General features: G+C 32.7%; 1 protein-coding gene across 12 annotated transcripts in view; it reads right to left on the reverse strand.

Moving 5' to 3' along the window:
- Window positions 1-1371: 1371 nt before the first annotated feature.
- LOC145258321 (uncharacterized) overlaps window positions 1372-22730 on the reverse strand; it is a 142535-nt gene continuing 121176 nt past the window's right edge. For 9 of the 12 annotated variants that reach the window (XM_080116413.1, XM_080116410.1, XM_080116406.1 and 6 more), the window contains 3 exons: window positions 16043-16201; window positions 3466-3814; window positions 1372-1703 (listed from right to left, as the gene is read on the reverse strand). In XM_080116413.1, the coding sequence (XP_079972539.1) occupies window positions 1510-1703; window positions 3466-3814; window positions 16043-16201 (702 nt within the window). In that variant the 3' untranslated portion in view covers window positions 1372-1509. The remainder of the gene's footprint in view (window positions 1704-3465; window positions 3815-16042; window positions 16202-22730) is intronic. The other 3 variants (XM_080116411.1, XM_080116414.1, XM_080116409.1) reach the window with 1 other exon arrangement.

The raw sequence follows: 22730 nt of genomic DNA on the forward strand, positions 1-22730 counted from the left end.
CAATCCAGAGATGGATTTTGAAGGAGCTGGAAATGGTCCTGTTGTCATAACTTGAATTGGCAGAGAGCATGAGTTATACAGCGGCGTATCTCTAATCTTGCTCGTTGAACATTGTGTCACTTTCAGAAATAGAAAGCTCCTATTGTTCTTGGGATTTGTACACAACTGGCCAACTAGTAGAAAATCTACAACAAAAAAGAAAACTGGTTTTCATTAAACAGAAATGAAATCATGCTATCTTTTCTAGAGTGACAATTTTATCGTTTAACCCTGTATTTAAAACAAAAAATATAAGTCAGATATAAATATAAAAAAAGTTCTGTTAAGTTAAAAGAAAAAAATTTAATAAAATGTTTACTTTTTTAAAAATCGTAAATGTTTTATTTTGTTTAATAATGAATGTTTACAAACAAAAAAAAATGACAATGCAAAGCAAATATATCAACAAATTCTTTAATTCCCCTAAATCTCAGCCCATCAGTCTAAAAAGACAAAAAACAAACGGTACTTATTAAACTATAGTCGACAAATCGATTTACGCAAAAACAATATCACATACCTGTCATGTCGAAAATAGTAATATATCCAAAAATTACGAAAATTCAGCAAGTAAAACAACTGCTATTGTGTTTTTAATAATAAAAAAAATCTATCACTATAGACAACACAATTAATCTAAAATATTCGTTTCAGAGTTATGTCCCCTGTGTATAGCCTCCTACTACCTACTTAATAACGTCTACAAAAAATGTGAGCTTACCCAATTTTGCCTAAAAATTACTTTTGACTAGAAATAAATTTCTATTTGATGATTTTTTGTTATTTTTGGATATGTTACTATTTTCAACATGACAATTAAGTACGTAATATTGTTTTTGTTTAACACAACATATTTTAAAAAATCGATTTGTCGACTGTATCTTAACAAGCACCGGGGGGAAAAAAAAAAAAAAAAAAACAAAAAAAAAAAACTAACAAACTTGAAAAAAAAAAAAAAAAAAAATTAAAACAGCATGCAAGTCCATCTAAATTAAAATCATAAGCTTATTGAAATAAGAATTCCAGGTTGCTTGAATGGCGTGCTTAAATATCGTCGGACTAAAGAATCAACAGAATCCATTTGTCATGCAAAAATAGTAAAACTTGGGCATTTATTCATTGAAATTTATGTGAATTTTTTAAAAACTTATGAAACAATTTTTTGACAAAATCAGGAGACGAACAGAATAATAGAATAATAGAACACAAGAATAATAGAACAATGGAACATGAGAATAATAGAACAGAATAATGGAATAGAATAATTAAGTTGTTTCCAATTCACATAAAGGAGGCAAAAAAAAAAAACCAACAAAAAAACAAACAAAAGTCTTTTTTATTTAAAAGTTTTTTATTAATAAGAATGAGAAAAAGACGATGAGAAAAAGATTTGATGAAATATGATTAACTACACGACTACTTGAGAGAGATGGCGACAAGAAAAAAAAAAGCCACCAATCTCTTTTGGAATTATTTTTTGTTGGTCTCTTTTGTTTCACTGGTTTCTTCACTGCTGCCCTTCTTGCCTTTGGCGACAGTTTCTTCTTTCTTAGAATTCACATCATCCTTGCCATCAGCGGCTGGAGGATTGGTGGTTGAAGCAGTTGGTGACTTCTCAGAACCAGAATTTTCCTCTTCTTTCGACTCATCCTTGGAATTGCTCTCTGAAAGGAAAGCAACAAATCATTCACTTTGAATAAGAAATGTCGAAAATTATTTTCAGAAAAAAAAAAAGCAATTAAAAATAAAACTTTGAATTAAGATTTTTTAAAATTATTTTATATAAATGCTTATTATAAATACTAGTGGGACCTGTAGAAATTTCACAGCGACATCTTTCATATGTGATATATTGCTGCTGGACATTGTGGACGTTCAGTGTGAATGAAGACCCACAATATTATTGTAGCTCTTTTGTTACAACTGTAAAAGTATTCATCCAACTAATCTGGTTAATGTAGTGACAAAATATATCTGGTTATTACGGTTTATCTTTAATATCCTTATAGGAGTCTATGACATATTTCCATTGTATGGACTGCCAGTGTGAATGGAAACCCCCACGATATCATTATACCATCTTTACAACCCTTGAATCCTAGCCAGGAGACCAAGAAGGTATATTTTAGTTTCACGTATGGCCCAAAAGCGACATTTTTTTTTTTATACATTGCGTCTTCGGTGATTGGGAGATCCTACTTATTAAAAAAGGGTAGAAGATGACAAACATTAATTTAGAATATCTATATACTAATTTGATGTTTATAATATTTTATCCCCTTCTATCCCCCTTTTTAATAAATAGGATCCTCTGATCAAATAATTTATAATCTGGAAACTGTGACACATGTACGCACATTAAAGGTACTACGGGATCATATATATATATATATATATATATATACTCTGAAAATAGATGCTAAGAACTAAAGCCTGATTGTCACAGCTGGTGAATTTAAAAAATGCAATCTGGACATGGGGACACTCTAGAAAAATGATATTCAATAAAATTCTGTTTTAGACTAGAAAAAAATGTTGCAGAAACGTATTGAATGCTTTAGACTGCTTTTGGATCATCTTGCATGAATTGAGCATGAGTTTTTGAGTGACATAAAAGATTCAAAGAAGGCAGGGAGTCTGTGAGGAATGATGAAAAGTGTGGGAGGAGTAATGAAGTCAGAACATCAAAGTTGATTAGTCAAATAAAGAATTTCATGAATAAGGACTGTTGTGTGTCTATAGAGACAATAAGTATACAATTTGATGTCAGTGTGGGAACTGTACACATAATTATTCGCAAGGCAAGTGTGGAAGATTTGCATGAATGCACTAGTCCACAACTCCATCCATGTCACTGACTATTTGACCAAGATAAACATCAAGACAGTTCCTCACCCTCCCTTAGTGCAGACCTTGCTCCCTGTGACTTTTGGTTATTCCATAAGCTCAAGGAAAACCTTAGATGCTATTATTATGAGACAATTGAGGAGATGAAAGAGGCTGTGGCAAAGGTTATTGACATGCTCACACAAGAGGACTTCCATAAGTCATTGGAATGGTACAAAAAGTGCATTGCAGCTGGAGGAGATTACTTTGAAAATGACTTGAGTTTAATGTGTGTACTAGCAATAAAAGTACCCATACGAAAAATGTCTGGAAACTTATTGAAGGCAATTTGTTTAACATTTATCATGTGCATTAAACTGTTATTTGCAGTCAATTGATGGTTAGATTGAAAATTTTAAAAAGATAGATTTTGTCGTTTAATATAAAAAATTTTTTTTTTATTTTGAATGAAGCAAAGTTTCCTTACGAACAATTGCGGCTATTTTTTTCTCGGCCGCTCTGTCAGCATATTACTCTTCATACAATATGTCTGAGTTTACAAATAAAATTTCAAATAAACAAAAAAGAAGATTCAATTACCTGCAGATGCTTCTGCTTCCGACGCCTTGCCTTCCTGACCCTCAGTAGGAGGTGGAGGAGGTGGTGGCGGACCAGTTGTTGGCGGGGGAGGTGGTGCCGACTGTTGCTCTTTCTTCTCTGGTGACTCTGCCTTGTCGTTACCATTGCACTTAGTGTTGTCATCAGCACTGTCTCCTTTAGTAGCCTCGGTCTGGGGTGATGGCGACTTCTGGGGAGGTGCTGTCGCTGGTGGGATACTGCCAGCTTCGGTATTGGATTCCGAAGCAGAGGCAGCCGACTCGCTTGGACTCTCAGTGCCACCTCCATTTTCACTGACGGCTTCTTGGGAAGAATCCGGATTTGGTTTCTCCTAAAATGTTCAAAGATAAATTAAAAGAAAATTTTTTTTTTTAATAGATAATAGGACAACTCTACTGCTTCAATTTTTAACAACAATTATCAACAAAATATTAAAAATAAATAAAACATTTTTGAAACACTCGCTTTAAAAGGACACTGGGTACTTTTACCTCTTTGAATCCGACCTTACATTTTCAGCCAATCTACAATGGATCATATCATTTATTTTTCTTTGAATTTCAGTTTTTCAAAGAAAGTTCAGGGAGTTGTTGTCTGTTTTATGGCAGATCTAAATTTAGCAGAACAGAATTATTCAGCTACAACTGGGTCGCACATTCTCACATCTAATATATATATCTTGGGTCTCCAACTCTCTCCACCCCCTTCCCATTCCTCCAAGATAGCAGGTAGGTTTATCATTCTTTCAGCTAAGCTAAAGCCTACAGCCAACCTGCTTATTTGAAAACGCTCTACTACTGATACAGTTGAAATAAATTTATAATAAGATTTTTGTCTGATTTTTTGTTTTATTGTTTTTTTTTTACTTTTAACTTTTATTTTTGCTCTGCTACACACTGCGCTCTCATATTTAAGATTTCCTACAGCAATTACTCCATCCTTTACAGACCTAACAGACACTATAAAACTATTTACATTCTATTTAGGCAGTATTTTTTCATTTCAGCAAACATTGTTAAAATTAACAGAAAGCTTCTGCTTAATTATACTTTTTTTTTTTCAATTTTTCTTATTTGTGTTAGAATCAAAACAAAGCAAAAAAAAAAAAAGTTTCATATGCATCGCAACCATTTTCAATATTTACCGAATCATCATTAGGTAAAAAAAAAAAAAAAAAATGCAGGAGAAAATAAATGAATTTAAAAATGTACCTGTGAAACGGCCGAATGAAGTCAGATGTCAAGAGAACACTTTCACACTGTTCCAGGAAAGGCGTTAACAATTTAAATTCTGTGATGCCAGAATTAGCATCACAGGATAAAATATTTTTTACGTGAAACATTTTAAAATATTATTACTGGTTTCATAGTCAATATTATTAATTTTAGGTTGTTGAGTTTTGATGTAGACAGATTTGAGTATTTTTAATTTTTTTAAAATTGGTTTTGGGAGGTATTATTTTAGTGTTACTAACTAGGATTTGTCTGAAATCGGAGGAAGGAGGACAGTTATGTTTCTATAGATGGTAAATTGAGATAGATTTTACAAGATGCATGGAGAAGCAGCAAGATAGGGTAGTGGTCATAAAACCAATGTAGCTATTAGCTTTAATATTATTATTGGAGTTACATTCTACCAAAGAGCATTTGAACGTTTTACTGTAAAATTTTGGGTTTTAAATTTCTTATAGTAAATAGCAAGTCTAATTTTATTATTGCCAATTGGGGATATGTATCTGTGTACAATATTTTTAAGGCTTTTTCTAATTTCAAATTTAAAATCGAAAATGCTCATGATACATATGGAATTTATATTAATTTTCAATTCAGAATATTAGCTAAGACTCATCTTAGCTACCTTCTACCCCAGACTCTGACACTGATCTCCTTGAACCCCCAATGTCTAGAAACTAGGTACTCCTTTCCAAATTCTCTATCTTGATCCCCGCCCTGTCAGATTAACTATTCATGACGTCACTGTGTAGCTCAAAGGATCTACTGCTTTCATACTGTCATTTATTTTCTAGCTAATCTCTCTTGCTGATCTCGGGGACAGTCTTAAGTATTCCACACTCTTCCACTACACTGATATCCATATCCACTGGTACATCAATACAAACCTCCAACATCTAAAGTGTCTATATGCTATTAAAAATACTCCAGACATCATTGATGCCCAAATGTTATCAAAAAGGCACGTCATAATTGTCGTCACAACAAACACTAGAAAGTAAAGATATCACAAATGATAGAGACAATTTTCTAAAAGTATAATGAAGCAGAGATTTCTATTGTTTTTAACAACATTTGCTTACATAAAAAAATGCTGCCTAAACACACAGCTATATATTTCATATATATATATATTGAATTGAACATTTTAACATTCTGAAAGAAATAAACGGTAAGATGAACAACATCTGGGAATTTGGAATATAAACTTTTTGTCATTTATTTGTATATGTTCTGTAGTTATATTTAACATACACCAAGCTTCATAAATAAAAGTATCTGTATAAATAAAGGGTGAAATATAACTGAATAAGCATATTTTTCCCATAAACACATACACGTTTCATGTATTCACATAAAATTTTATAAGGAGATCTATTATTTTATGTAGCAAGCAGAGCTAGGTAGTAAATTACGAAAATATATTTGGCAATTAAGTTACACAAAATTTACCACGCTTCATCCTCATGACTTTTCAAGCTAAGGCATTGGCCTGACAAGTCCTTATGAAGATGAAATGTGGAAAATTTTGTCTATTCTAATTGCAATATATATATATATATATATATATATATATATATATATATATATATATATATATTGTATGTATGTATTACCTGCCTCATGGTCAGGTCACCGGCGACTAAACTGGTTCCCCCCACCAGACTTGTTTGGTGAGGAGGGGGGATAGTCTCACTGAAGGATTAAAAACAAGACCTACCAAAGGGCGAATGAATCCTTTTTCGGGGTCAACGGCCAACTAGTACCGTATGTGTTTGTGTGTATGTATGTGTGTGTGTTGGGGTGGAGAGGGCTCCTGTAAGCCGTGGTGAAAGCAACCTTTCTAGGAGAAGCAAATCTCTGATTTAAAAAAACCATAAAGTAGGAGACCAGTACCCGCATTAAGATGATCTGCAGTTTAACTTGTTGCTGGCTATCTTGCTCTTGCTTGTTGCTGGATCTCAACATTTTGAACCGAGAGAGAGACTTTGCTGTTGTACAAAGCTAAGACTCTGTAACATCATATTTGTATAGATACTCCCTCAGGCATTTGTCTATTAAAATGGTCCTGTGGCGACGGAAGTCATTTTTGGGCTCATGGACTTTAAGTGTCTGAGGGAGTGGCACTCGTCTGACAAGACGTTGCAATCATCATGTATGTACCACCATGTACATGTTATTATTTACCTTTGTGCGTATAAATTGGTAGGTCTCTGTTTATGTATACACCTCTATGCATGTCTGTGTGAGTAAAATTGTGTACCTGTGTTTTTGCGTGTATCTGTACATGTGGAGGGTGCTGTGTGTATGTATGATTCTTGGTCTATTTCTGTGTGTATGTTTTTTTTTTTTTTATAAAGTTTTTAATATATATTATTAGTACAGTAGAACCCCGGGATACGGTGGCCCTAGGATACATTTTTTTTCAGGTTCCGATGTGGAATACAATGTTTTTCCGGCCCCTGATTACGGTATTTGCTCCACCTTACAGTGTTATCTATAATATTATTTGATTATAAACATATGTATTATATACTGTACTGTATTTTGTTACTAATTTTTAATGCCGTATCCTGAAGTTCTACTGTAATTCACTTCTTATTAAACATGTTAAATTATTCATGACTCTTTTACAAGCATTTTATTAATATTTGTATTTTTAAGTTTTAATTAATAATACTTTTAATATTTCAAGATTACGATTATTCATTGTGTTCGAGAATAGCCATGTTGTCTACTAAAACTTTTCTAAATTGAAGCCGTAAACAGCAATGTTGATTAGTAAGGTGTTTAGCAAGGGCATCATTTTCAGAAAGATGCATGGTTAATCTACGACAACATGATCCAGTTCTTGCCTGAAGCAAAAAATTAATTAGAAGGTTGGAAAAAATCCAAGCCAGAATGAGTAGACATGAATTATCTATGTTGTTCAACAAAAAATATGTATAAAAGAATACTGCACACACACACGCACACACACACAAGAACCTTGTAAATGTAAAAACATCAACAATGTGAGAACACGCTTAAAAATTTTTTTTTTTTTAAAAACCCAAAACCAAAAGCAAGCAATATTAATAAGCCGAGTAAAAATTCCTGTTGATAGCAGTCAAGGTTTTAAAAGCTTTGCATTCCACAAAAAAAAAAAAAAAAAAAAAAAAATCCAAACATTCTCTATAAATAAAAATAGTCAAAACAAGAAAATTGACAATTGGTGAGTCTCGATTCTCCAGACGGCAGATTGAGACCCGGTTAAAAGTGGGGAAGGGAGAAAGACAATAATCCAGAAATTTCAGATTAAAACTTCAAAGGATGATTAGTAAAAAAAAAAAAAAAAAAAAAATGGAAGAGAACATTGCCTCTGCCAAAAAAATGTGCATAACATTCAAGAATAAAAATAAAAGAATTTGTTTTACATAGAGAAAAGGGGGAGAAAATTTATCAGCAACCACTTTTTTTTTTTTTTTTTTTTTTTTTTTTGCTACTACAGGCGTAAAGATAACGGAAGTTGAGGATCGGAAGATAAAACATGCAATTGTCTGAAAAGGGATTCTTGATTCTAAACTTTTCAAAGTTTTTGAGACAACGATAATTCGGATTATTCAGATAACAATCATCATCATCTTGATTTCAATTCATGAAATCACAAACTGTTTTCAAGTGAATCGTTTTGAACTGAGGAATCTTTCAATTCTATCAATATTGGAAGGTTCCAAAGTTTGAAAACATGCCCCTGAAGAAGGTTGGAGGTTACTTTGTGAATATAATGACCTCGATGTGAACAGTGGTCTGAATAATCCAAATCGTCATGGTTACTTGTACAGTTTATAGCTCATAAGCTGAAATACAAACATACTATTGCTATAAAGTTAGGTTTATGTACATGATTATATTTGTGACGGGACAATTCAAATATTTTTCCCCGATTCCGTACTAAATTACCGATTCCAAAATTGTCATTTTTTTTCTTCCAATTACCGTAAAAGCACATGGTAAATGTGCGTATATTCTATCAAACATAAAAACACACTTGTAGAAGTATGAGCTATAGATTTTAGCTTCACTGATAATTCAAAATAAATTAAATATTTATTATTTTATTTTTACTGCCAGAAGTGGAAGGTTTTGTTAAAAAAAAAAAAAAAAATGAAAGGAATTATTTTTGGCATCGGAAAATAGGCACAAATTTTTCTGATTCTGATACTCCAAAAAGTTCCAGTTTTTTTCAATTCCGGTCAATCATTTCAACACTAGTTTATGTATATTTTCTCTACATACAAGATCATTTCCTAAACTAATGAACGGATCATTACGGATTTGGAAACATACATTCTAAAAAAAAAAACAGGAAGTAATATGAAAATGGGAACCAGAAAGTTAACGTTCAATCTGGGAATGAAATTCCTGGTTCTGTCGCCTTTAGTTCTATGTTATAAATAAACAATCTTCTGATAAAAAATAATCAAAACATCTGTGTTTCTTTATAATTGGTAAAATAAAAAAGAAAAGAATTGCTTTGGAATCGGAAATGAGACTGAAATTTTTCAGATTCTGATACCCACAAAAGTTCCAATTTTGGTTAACCGCCTCAACACTAGTGCATATATTTTTGGAACCGTAAAAACGTGTGTGTGTGTGTGTGGAAGATGATCAATAGATTTTAGTTTTACTGTTAGTTTAAAATCTACAAATATTTAGCATTTTATTCTTAAAATCAACACTGGAGAAGTAAGTTTAATTAAAAGAATCACTTTTGGCATCAGAAAATAGGCACAAAATTTTCCGATTCCAATCCCTTAAAAAGTTGATTCATCGTCCCAATACTAATGTACACACACACACACACACACACACACACACACACACACACACACACACACACATATATGTATGTATATGTATCTATACAGGGTGACTCAAACTATCATTAATAAAATTCATAAAGGTGTTACTGGACGTACTATCCATCTGTCTCATGTATATGTAAGTGACATGTTTCTCTGTTTTCTGTGAAGAACTAAACATCAGCTGCCAAGTGGGTTTATTAACAGATAAATTGAACCTCAGTTCACAATGACAATACGGGTGTATAAGAGTTTACACATGCAGCATTAAGTAAAAATACAAAATTACTGATTCCAATTCTCTATAAATCTCTTAATATTTAACTATAAAGTTGTACCCCCCCCTCCATTATCTTAAAAACACGTTAAATGTGCAGATATGGTCTCAAACGCAAGAATATACTTGTGGAATGTGATCTATAGATTTTACTTTTACTAGTGGTTAAAAATCAATAAATATTTATTATTTCATCATTACTACCAGCAATGAAAGATTTTGTTTGAAACAAAATAAAATAAAAAAAAACAAAAAAACAACTAAATAAATCGTTTTTGGCATCGAGAAATGGGCAAAATTTTTTCTGATTTCAATATACCCAAAAGTCCTGATTTTTCTGGTTTTCAATTCCGATTGTCTGAACACTATCAGGTGAATCATTCAATGCGTGTTATAGTATACTGTTCTAGTTCTGCATATGAAATAGATAAACCTTATTCTAACAGGATAACAGGTAAAATAAACATGGGTCCGGTTCTGCTATCTGTTCCGAAGAAAGGTGTAAGCATCATGATTGGCAGAGCTCAATCGAAACCCAATTGGCATCCTATTAATGTTGGCCTTATATTTTGTTTTGTGGACAACATGAGCAGCTATGACAAAAGAAAGAATCACTTGTTTGTCCATCCGTCAATTGCTAAGTCTAATATTTTAATCACTAAACTTTAAAACGATGCAAGCCCCAGAAATTTATGTCTTATCTAATAAAGTTATCTTGTTGAATTTTCTATCCCAAATTTATGTATAAGTGATTAAGTTAAAAAAAATAAGGATTGGGCCTCTATGGGAATTTATAATAAGAAAACTTGGTGTAAAGTGATGTTCCAGCCTCTGCTGTTGAATTCTATATAACTAAGCTTACTGTATATATCCTGCTGATTAGACAATATACACAGTTTATTCTCTTCTTTCTCATGTTAATTAATGGTGGCCTAGAGGCTGAATATCAGGTTGCAAAGTCAAAGGTGATTGTGTATTAGGTTCAAATCTTTCAGCTGGCGATAATCATCATTTCTAACACTGATGATTGCATCAGTATCAAAACTAGTTTTTGTAGGTAATAATATTAAATATTCATGTAAAAATAATGCATTATTATATATATATATTTTCAAACAAACATATACACACAGAGTACTTTGAAAATAGTCTTATGGCAAGTAAGTTACACAGAAACGTTTATTTTATTCACAAGGGAAATAATCTATTAGACTGATGATCTGTCATAGGAATGAAACACAAATGTTTTTTGTAGCTTACTTGCACCTAGTATATTTTTTTTATAATTCTATAAAGTTCTATGCATGTATTTAGCACCATTGAACTAAATATTGAAAAATAAAGGCGTCACATTTTATGATACAAGTGTATGTTTGTGTGCATACACACACACATTTGTATTATAAAAGATGACATACATATGGCGGTGTGTCAGTTGGAACAGCAAAAACCATCTGATCATCTTAGGGATGATGGGTGACTCATGCTAGGAGTTTGTTTTTAAGTAAAGCTTTGCACAGAGCCATCCTCACTCTCCAACCAGCCTGATCCATCGGCAGGTTAGAGTCTAGACAGCCAGAGGCCAAGTGGGATGCAGGAGTTGCTAAAATTGTCAATTCCCTCTTACATACACCACTTAATATTCTCAAATGGTCACCCATCTGGTATTGGCCAGGATCAGTATTGCTTAACTTTAGTGATCTAATGAGAACTGGTGTGCCAAAGTGATTATACTATATATATACACACACACACACACACACGATACAATAGAATTATGTATATAATAGAAATGAAGTTTACATAAAAATAAAATTGAAATAATGTAAAAAAAAAAAAAAAAAAAAAAAAAAAAAAATGACTTTGAAAGATGTCTGAACTATTGGTCAATACTATTTGTATCTAGATACCCCCCTTCCTGTCACGTTTTAAATTTCATAAAATGAATTCAACAAAAAATTGAGAAAAATAATGTGCCATATCTTGTGCATTAGCCAGAATGTTTGTATCAGACGAATGTACTTTTCTCACTTTTGTAGATGAGAAAAACGAATATAAGCCAGAGAGAGAGAAGTGTTGTTCTCAAAAACTCCTCAGCATCTCAAATAAGAGAATGCTGAGAAGAATACTGTCTATGGATGAAATTCAATGTAAATCTGAAATATCTGAATTTTCAAATGGGAGATACTGCCTATTTTATGCTGCCTACAAAACTCTTTAAAGAGAAATCAAAATTTACAGAATATTAATTAATATGTATTGCTAAAATCTGACAAAAATTAGAGCTATCCAAATTTTAACACAGGGCTTCCACCTCTAAATTAAACTATATTCGGTTGTTCACATTTAAGGCCCTAAAATATATGGATTTTCTTTTGAAAAGTGAATAAAAAAAATCCATCAACTTGACAGCCACTTTCGTCCAAACATAAACAATCAAATAAATAGATATATATCTTTGATATATGCAACTTTTCAGAAGTTCAAAAAATCATGTCCAGAAACAACAGAAAAAACACACACTCACACTATTATCTCTACCTTTATATAAAAGTCACTTTGTGTGTGTGAGTTCCTTCCTCATAAGTTTTTTTTTTTTTTTTTTTTTTTTTTGCAAATTTCACATAAAGCTAATTTATATGTCTGGTAGTGTTCTTAGATATGTTTCGTACAGAAATTCATCTGATAAGTATCAAAAATCAGAAAATCCGATCCTAAAAATAGTCTTTTTTTCTTATAGATAAAAAAGAACAATTTTTGCAGGGGTATATTTTAAGTTACACCAGCAAAGGGAGATAATAAGATCTCAACAAATCATTTCTTCGTAAAAAAAAAAACAACAACAAAAAAATAAAAATAAAATAAAACAAATTATTGACATCTGGAGATATAGATCAGTGGTAGAGCATTCAACTACAGATCAAATAATACCCTATTCAAGACCGGGTGTACCTCACCATTTTATTTTAATATTTTTTTTATTAATGAGGTCAATTTACGATAAAAAAGAGGTACCCTTTAAAATCACCACAAATCATTTCTTTGTTTGCATATTTTAGAACTAAACATTCATCAGAAGGAACTTTTCCAGGACATTTATCGCCAAGCCCAAATAACAGCTGACATGATATTGTAAACAAACACAGACGGAATTTGATGAATAACATTATCATCATCATTTTTTTTTTTTGCGAATTAATCCATAATCAAACTATTTCTTGTAATATAAAATATTCAATAAAGGATTGATTCTATAATAATACATACACAATCTATATAAATTAAAATATCATGTTTAAGCGTATTGTACGACCGAGCAACGCCGTGCATCCAGCTAGTTAGGATAAAAAACCAAAAAACAACAACATCAACTTCTTTTAGTCATTGGATGACATCTTTTATACTTATGGAGCCAGGAAAAAATACTTAAATATCAAGTTGTAAAAACCCAAGTAGACAAAGAGAATTATAAAAACAACCCGAAAATATTAAAAAAAACAAACAAAAAAAAAACAAAAAAAAAAAATACATGCAGACCAAAAAAAAATAACCCCCCAAAAAAACAAGAGGAGCAACTCTCAAATTTTTATGGAGAGTTACAATCCATTTATAAATCTCAAACAGTAAATTCCAAATTCTAATTTCCCTATTTAACTAAATGATATATCTGTTAAAGATACCACGTTAATAGGAATAGACATACAAATATTTAATCATTTTCACAAAGTTTGTCTTTTATTGGTAATACCTTGCGTACAATTATTTCAGAACAAAAAAAAAATATTCATAGCTCTAGTATTACACTATTGAGCTATTTAAATGAGAACATTATGCTTTTTATTCATATGTAATCAGCACCAAGTAGTTAAATCACATATAAACATATAAGCTTATCTATATATCAATCAGATAGTGTGTGTTATTTTGTGTATCACTCATCTTTTTTCTTCCCAGTGACTGTCGTTTAATTGTTATGACCTTCCATCTTTTGTAATAAATAATTTTACCAAGGATTCTTCATAAGTTTTGGTTTCAGTTTCGATTACAGCTGAAGGAACTCAAGTTATACACATATTTTTTTTCTTCGTAAGTTTTGGTTTTGATTCAAGCTGATGCACTAAAGTTATATGGATATATTTTTTTATGTTTTGAAATTACAACTTCATAATATACAAAAATCGATAGAAAATTGACTCTATAATAATATATATGAAATTTGCATAAATTAAAATATCATATTTAAGTGTATTTTATGACCGGGCTATGTCAGGAGTTCCTGGTTCCTGCTAGCTTAGATAAATACTTTTGTAGTTTTAACAAAAGAGCTACAATAATATCAAGGCATTTCCATTTATGCTGAACATCCACAGAATGTCAACATCAATATATTGCATATGAAAGAGTCCACTGTGGAATTTCCACATACAAGCTTTTATATATATATATATATATATATATATATATATATATATATATATATATATATATATATATATACACATTGCTAGTTGTGTATTGTTTTTACTGGAAACAAAGCATTAAACAATGTTTTTAAGTAAAAATATCTTTTATGTCCAATATTATGGATTATAAAACAAAAAGGTCACTTAATTGAACCCTTTATTGCCAGAAGTACTATTTGGCGGTAAAGGATAAAAAAAAATGTTTATGCACTGTTTTTATTTATATTAATTTCTTCAAATTTATAAAACCTGTGTCCGAGAAAAAAAACAGAAAAAAGAAAAAAAATTCTTTAGACTTATGTAAAATTCAATTTGCATACTGATATCATAAAATCTACCTCAGTAATGTGTACTCTGCCTATTCCTTTTTTGTCAACTAATCACGTTTCAATTTGTACAAACCCCAAAAAACAGCATAACATTTTTAACAGTAGAGAGATGTGCAGGCATGATTTTTTCTTTTGTTATCTTTGTGGATCAGTGAGCCATTTGTAATCATGCAACAGGCCATTGTTGATACATGCACCATAGGTTAGCCACCCCCAAACAAGATAATTAGCAACCCACCCACTATTGCAGGAGACAAATTCAATAAAATATATTAACACAAGACACAAGCAAACGCCACCTTGCACAGGACATGTCACAAACATAAAACATATTTTATTGGATAACATGTTTCTTGTTCGATAAATACGAACCTGTCCATTTTTGCTGAAGTTTATTAATAGAAAATATATTATTTTGATTACCAGTTTCATCTTGGTTGTTATATTCACAATATTTCGGATGATGCCCCCCCCCCCCCCCGAACTGTTTCAGGTGCTTCTTTTCGAACTTTGGAATCTTTATGTCAAACCCAGAAACTTATACAAAACTTTGAATCGAACCATTTATTTAATCCAGAATTGTTCACGTGAACGTATAGTGCAATGGATAAGTGCTGATTAACAATCAGATTTAAACGAGTCTTCTGGATGCTAAAGATCCAATCTTTACTACAGGTATTAATAACTAAAAACAACATAAAAACAGTTGTATGCAGTTATAACTGACAGAACGAGAGCAATCTACGCCAATAGATTAAATAAAGGATTCAATTCAAAATTTAGATTCCCAGATATGCCTGAAATTAAGAGGTTACATTGGTTGGTTTGGTTGTTTTGTTTTACGGCATATCAACCCTTTTTGGGGTATCTCATGTTGAAGCCAGTAATTTTGGTAAAATGTTTTATGCTTCAAGTTCTTTATATCTTCAAATATTTATTCATGGTGTTTGGTTTGATTGTTTTATAGAGGAAAATTGTTTTTGTTTTTGGCTTTGCAGAACATGATTGAGTTTTGCAAAGGAGTAAAAAAAACAAAAACAACATCGATGTTTGTTTTATTTAATTCAGGAAGCCAATATCTTCAGACCGCCTAATCTGTAGCACCATCAAAACTTTGCAAATATAACAAGGATGAGAATAATAGTCTGAATAACACAAAGTATCAATCCTTATCCAAAAAATTCTGAAACGATAAATGATGTTTTACACAATACGTTTTTTTTTTTGCATGACAACATGTTCTGCGTAAGGTGTCCGAATTTCTCTCCTGCAAGTTGTTAATTATGTTATCATCAAGCCATTTAAAGCCGAGGTCTTCAGTGACCCCTTCCCATCACCTCTTCCCATCACCACTACCAACACCAAATCCCATTCTACCAGGTTTAGTTTATCCAATGCAAACTTTTTTTAATACCCTGGTTTGTGTGCTGTCTTGATTCGGAGCAGGAGTTTGAGCCTCTGGACTCTGCTGTTCGTGTGGACCCTCTTTTGTCGACGTAGGTCCTGGCGGTGCCGCGGCCTCCGACTCTGCTTCCATTTCTTGCGGGTCCGCGGTTTCGCCAGTAGTGGAATCCTTTACAAAGGGAAATGGGTGGACAAGAGGACAATATGAAAAACGAAATTTCACAAACAGTATCAACAATAATATCATAATCATGATGATGATGCCAGTAGAGAACGATGGTTACAGGGTGTGGGAGGAGGAGAAAAGAGCGAGAAAGAGAGAGAAAGAAAGAAAAGTGGTGGTGAAACAAAGAAAATGTGCAGTAAGAGTGACTGAAATGACAATGAATGGTTTAGTTCGTTTTACGGCATATCAACCATCTATGGATTATTTAATGCGGAAAAAGTTATCAAATGGAATTCTGTACGTAGGATAATTATTTTATATTTCCGGAATATACTGCTCTCCATTGGAATTTGATTGGTTGTTTTGATTTATGGCATATCAACTAGTGATGGGACAATTCCAATAGTTTTCCTAATTCCGATACAATTACCAATTCCATACTAAATTACCGATTCCGATTTTTTATAAATCTCTAAATATTTAATTAACAAGTTATTTTTTCCCCTGATTACTGTAAAAACACATGTTAAATGTGCATACATTTTTGTAGACGTAAAAATATACCAGTCGGAGATTATCAATAGATTTTAGTTTAACTAGTAGTCTAAAATCAATACGCATTCATCATTTTACCATCAGTACCAACAATGGAAGATTTAGTTTTAAACAAAATCAAAATAAAAAATAAAGAATCAAAAGAATCATTTTGGCATCAGAAAATGGGCACAGATTTTTCTGATACTGATTCCATAAAGTTCTGAGATTCCCAATTCCGATTAATCGTCCCAACATTAATATCAACCCTTTTCAGGTTATTTAATGTAGAAATACAATAATCTTGGGAAAAAGTTTCTCCGCTTCAGATTCCTCAAATTTTCATTCATAGTGCTTAGCTTGGTTGTTTTGTAGAGGAAAATTGTTGTTTTTGTTTTTAAATTTGCAGAATATGACTGAGCTTTGCAAAGAAAGGGGAAAAAACCTCAACAAATTCATAATATTTGAATTATTTGCTGCACTCTTCTCATCATGTGTATTATTTTTATGTTTTGGTCGATATAATCTCTGACCTTGTACAGGTGTATCCTGTTGAACTCTGTAATCTGCACAGAATTTCAAATGGAACCCTTTATTAATTCTTCTGAAAAGTTTCAAAACAGAAGTCGCTCGGATCAGTATATATGCTAAATTATTAAAAACTTTAACACCTTAAGGCACACACAACATTTCCTAGTACCTTCCTGCACCTAGAAGTGAAGCTCATATTACCAGGGGGGGGGGTAGCATGCTCTTGTTCAGTCAGCCATGACTAGGTAGAAGTCCTAAGTAATTCGCAATTGTATTTTAAATGTCAACTGCATTGAAGATTGAACCTTCAACCTCAAAAAGAGTGTAACTTACAATTGAATTTTACCAAATACTTTATCCACTACACCACGAGTCCTAGTGGACTGTCAGTTTGAATTATTTTTGAGTTATTTCCCTTTGTTTCTTGAAATTGTTTTCAAAATAGTGGGCAAGGCAGTCACTCTTCAGTAACTTATAAAATTTGATTTTCTTATTTCTAAAATAAAACTACTTGATCAATTGACGTGATTTTTAGAATATGATATTTTTGTTTCATCATGGGTATGTACACCATACAGATATTTCTTTATTTTTGTTTTTTAATATAGGAGGAATTCTGGACAAGAATGTTTAAATAGATGGAAATGAAGATGAATAAATGTTTATTTAACATAGTTAAAAAAAAAAAAAAAATGAAATTTTTCACAAATAATTTAAATAAAATAAATGTACTGAAAAAAAAAAAAAATTAGCATTTTTGCATCCATTCTTTTTGCAGATTGTTATCCTCATCTTCATAATTGTTGTTTCACCATGTTTTGGCCAACTCATCCCCCGACCTTCTTGCAAGCGATTAACCACGACGGGATAGGAATGCTGAGTCTTGTAACTTATCCTCAGTAATTACTGCCTTCCATAATTGTTGTTAGACTCAGCATTGCTATCCTGCCACGGTTAATCACCTGAAGAAGGTCAGAGGATGAGTTTGCCGAAATGTGGTGAAACTATGAGGATGAGGATAGCAGTCTGCAAAAAGAATGAATACACAAAATATAAAACCCCATCTCAAAGGATTCCAAAATAAATAAAGTGTGCATTTGTCTAAATATGATTAGATTACACAATAAATACGAACTGAGTAGGCGACATTGCCGAAAAAAATAATAGAACATAATACAGTGAAGTCTTCTGAAAAGTTTCAAAACAAAAGTCGCTTGGATCAGTATATATGCTAGTTCATCAAAAGCTTTAACCCTTTGAGGCACACCCGGCATTTCCTAGTACCTCCCTGCACCTAGAAGTGAAGCTCATATTACCATTTCTATTGTTATTTTTTTCATCTTTATTTTCAAATTAGAAATCAAACTAAGAAGCCGTATTTCCCTTTTATGAATGCCTGGCTTGAATGAAAATCAAAAATATCATTGAACACTTTTTGACCCAAATGAAATAGACTTCTCCAAATACTTTGTGTAACAGTTTCAAAATATGTATGCTTATTGGAGTCTACTCTTATTTTGCAGGTTTAAATTCAATAAAATGCAAACAAGGAAGTCTGAGCAAAAATTCACCATTACAGAAACTGACATACTCTGCTGGATCTCAGGAATTACACTGCTCGTCCACATCTGTAACTGTGGCATCGCTACTATTGATGGCAACATGAGGGAATTGCAGATCAAATTGTTTGGACATGCATTGAGGGCTTACAGCACCATCGTGAAACTCACTTTGAAATTAGAAGTCATAGGGAAACTAAAACGGACCATAAAATCAGCTTTCACACAGCCTAAGCATGTAATCAAGCCAAACAGAGATAAAAATGCATTATTGAAGATCTTGCTATAACTTGAAACTAACGCAAAAGAAGAAGGAATACAATACGTCCAAGGATGGAATACAGTACGTCCAAGGATGGAATACTGTTGCCATATCTGGGCAGGAGCTGCTAAAAAAGCCTACCCTGCCTTGACAGAGTACAAAATAGACTTCGTGGCTTAGTGGGGGATGCCCTTTTTTCTACCCTGCAAGCTCTCTCCCACAGAAGAGACGTTGCGAGCCTATCCTTGTTTTATCGTTATTTCCATGGCAGGTGCTCGTCTGAACTCCAATCTCTGGTTCCCCCTCGCCAATCTTTCACGAAAAACACCCGTCTAGCTGAATCCACTGTGAAAAATTTCCCCCACTCTATATCTGTGCCTAAATCAAAACGCGGATTCCATGAACAAAGCTTCTTTCTTAGAACTGCACGCCTGTGGAACTCTGTTCTGTCTGCCTGCTTCCCACCAGACTACAACTTGGATGTCTTCAAGTTTAATGTTAACAAATTCCTAATGAACTGCCGCCTTAAGTAAACACTTCATCAAATCTCCACACTAACGTAATGTACTTGCAATAACCCTTATCCCTGAGTGGCTTCCGGGCCTTGATAAGTGGTGATCACTGTGTGAAAAAAAAGTAAAATAAAATAAATAAATAAATAAAATTAAATAAAATTGTTCAGTGTGGAGGCAGACCCCACAATATTATTGTTTCCACTTTCTTTAAAGTACTTTGGTAATCTAGTTTTAGAAAATAAATTCACATGGATCCCCATAACCATATATTCAATAAAGGACAGCTAAAACTTAAAAAATACATAACACACCTATACAAAGTTGGTATTTTTAATAAGTTTTTTAACTGGGGGAAAATAATATCTAAAATTTAGAAAAAAAAAAAAAAAAAAGATTCATTAAGAATTAAACACGTTTTTTTTTTAAGTCATCATGTATTAATACAGCTCAGGAAATGAATAAACTTTTTTTTCAAATTGAAAAACGCTAACTCCAGATTTCATCTATTGCTTCTTTAACTTATCATTTCTCTACAAAGAAAGTGGGGAAAGAGAAACTTTGTTTTAGTAAGGCTCTGGAGGCTTCCTTAATTCTATTTGGTGCTTTCAGTAGCATGCTATAGGCTTTCTGAGCTTTATTTTTCATTAAAAGGGAATTTCTCTTTTAGAGAGGAGAAAAATTTCACATTATTTAACATCTTTTTAGGTTTTTTAATACCATTTGATAACCCTGCTAATATTATATATATCCCCAAAGCCAGAGAAGTTTGTGAACCAATGTATGAAAACACAAAAACTACAAATATATATATATATATATATATATAAATAAATAATTAACAACCATGCAAATACAACATCATGACAACACTAAATTGAAGAACAGTGTCTTTCAAGTTATACTTTCATAGCAATCTGTCCAAAATTAAAAGAATTATAACTATTTAAATGCCCCCCCCCCTGCCTCCATATTTAAAAATTAAAATATTTCCGTTTTGCAAGAAATCTGAACCCTTTAACCTTGTAGTCTGGACTACAACTTGAGAACTGCATCAACCTTGTCTACCTTGGCATAAACTTGGATCGCACTATCATTCAAGGAACATGCAAAAAAAAAAAAAAAAAAAAAAAAAAAAAAAAAAAAATTTAATCAGCTCCTGGAACGACATCTTATGGAAACTGATCAACTCCAAATGGAGAACTAAGCTGTATTGCCTTGTCCCTGTGTTATTTCTTTTCAGAGTATGCATATCCTTTTTAGACAGTCTTATATATGTGCATGTGATTCTACATCTCATTAAAAAAAAAAAAAGGAGGTTAAATATTTTTGTCGTAATTCCAAAAAATTGTTTTGCTCCTTTTCCCCCCAAACAAGGCACATTGCGGCTTGGAACATAAAGGGGCTACTATTTGGGATCGTGTAATAAGGGAATTTGGAAGTTGAGCAGCAAAGATGTTTGTTCACATTACATTTAAACTTCAGCAGGATAGTATGGTTGGGGAAGCAGGAAGGGAATTCTAAAGTCTAGCAGTCTGAAGGAAGAAACTATTGCTGTAAAAGGCCTTTTGGTATCTAGGGACCTCAACAGTGAAAGGGTGAGATTTTGCTGCTTGTCAGGTTAGTCGGGAGTATGTATGTTGAGGAGGCACAAGTGCTATGAGTTCATCAGAATGGATTCCATTAAGGTACTTGTAAAACAAGCACAAAAATGCAACATTGCGGCCAGGAGACAGAGGTTAGAACTTGGCCGATAATGCGGCACCTATTAAATTCGAGATTCTTTTTTGGTCTCTGCCTAAAAGTGAGAGACTAGTGGTAGCTTCTTTAACCCAGATGTGACAACAATACTCCATGCATGGACAAATTGAGAATTTATAACGATACGAGGTTCCTTTAATAAGTTTCCAGACTTTTCTGTACAGACATTTAAAATTGTCGTAGACTCTTGAAAATTCAGTATGTTATTGCTATACATCTTATGAGATGACTAATATTTTTTATGATTTCAGATTCAAATGAACAGCTACAACAGGAATTGGAATACACTCTACTAAAGCCTTATTGTCACAGCTAGTGAATTTCAAAAATGCAATCTGGACGCGAGAACACTTTAGAAGAACGATATACAATGAAATTGTTTTAAACTTGGAAAAAATGCCACAGAAACGTATGGAATGCTTCAGATTGCTTTTGGACCATCTTGCCAGAATTCAGCATCAGTTTTTGAGTAGCATAAAAGATTCAAAGAAGGCTGGGAGTGTGTGGGGGATGATGAGATGTGGGGGTGGGAGTAAGGAAGTCAGAACACCAGAATTAATTGGCCAAATAAAAAATTTCATGGATAAGGACCACAGTGTGTCTACAGAGACAATAAGTGCATAGTTTGATGTCAGTGTGGGAACTCTACACACATTTGTGAGGAAATGAAGATGCAAAAGATTTGTGTGAAGTTTGTTCTAAGAGTGCTCAGAGAAGATCAGACTATTTGACCAAGATGGACATCAAGACACTTCCTCACTCTCCCTATACTTCAGACCTTGTTCCCTGTGACTTTGGCTATTCTTTAAGCCCAAGGAAAACCTTAGAGGTTGTCGTGAGGTTATGAAAGAGGCTGTGACAAGGGTCATTGACACACTCACACAAAAGGGCTTCCATGGAGCCTTCCAGAAGTTGTTAGAATGGTACAAGTGCATTGCAGCTGAAGGAGATTACTTCGAAGGAACTATAGTTTAATGTGTGTACTATCAATAGAAGTACCTATATGCAAAAAAAAAAAATAGCTCCTCGTATATGATACTATCTGGTGTGAGTAATTTTCTAGCATGGTAGAGGGAGCCCGCTTTCTTTGCAGCAGCCTTGGCAATGTTTTCAATGTATTTTTTCTATTTCATGCTATCTGTAAAAGTTAACTGCAAAGTTTGTAATATTTGCTGCCAGCAAGACTGTTATTTGTCATGGAAATTGGTGGTTGAGAGGATTTCTTGTATGTTTTAAAAGAAAGAAGCTTAGTCTTAGGTTAAATTCTCAATGTGAGCGACTGAAAAACACAATTGTAAATTACTTATGACCTCTTTCCAGTCATGGCTGATGGAACAAGAGTATGCTACCCCTGTGAAGTAAATTCTATCCAA

The sequence above is a fragment of the Euprymna scolopes genome, chromosome 33, assembly GCF_053919585.1.
Source record: "Euprymna scolopes isolate OS-2025 chromosome 33, ASM5391958v1, whole genome shotgun sequence".
NCBI classification, from domain to species: Eukaryota; Metazoa; Mollusca; class Cephalopoda; order Sepiida; family Sepiolidae; genus Euprymna; species Euprymna scolopes.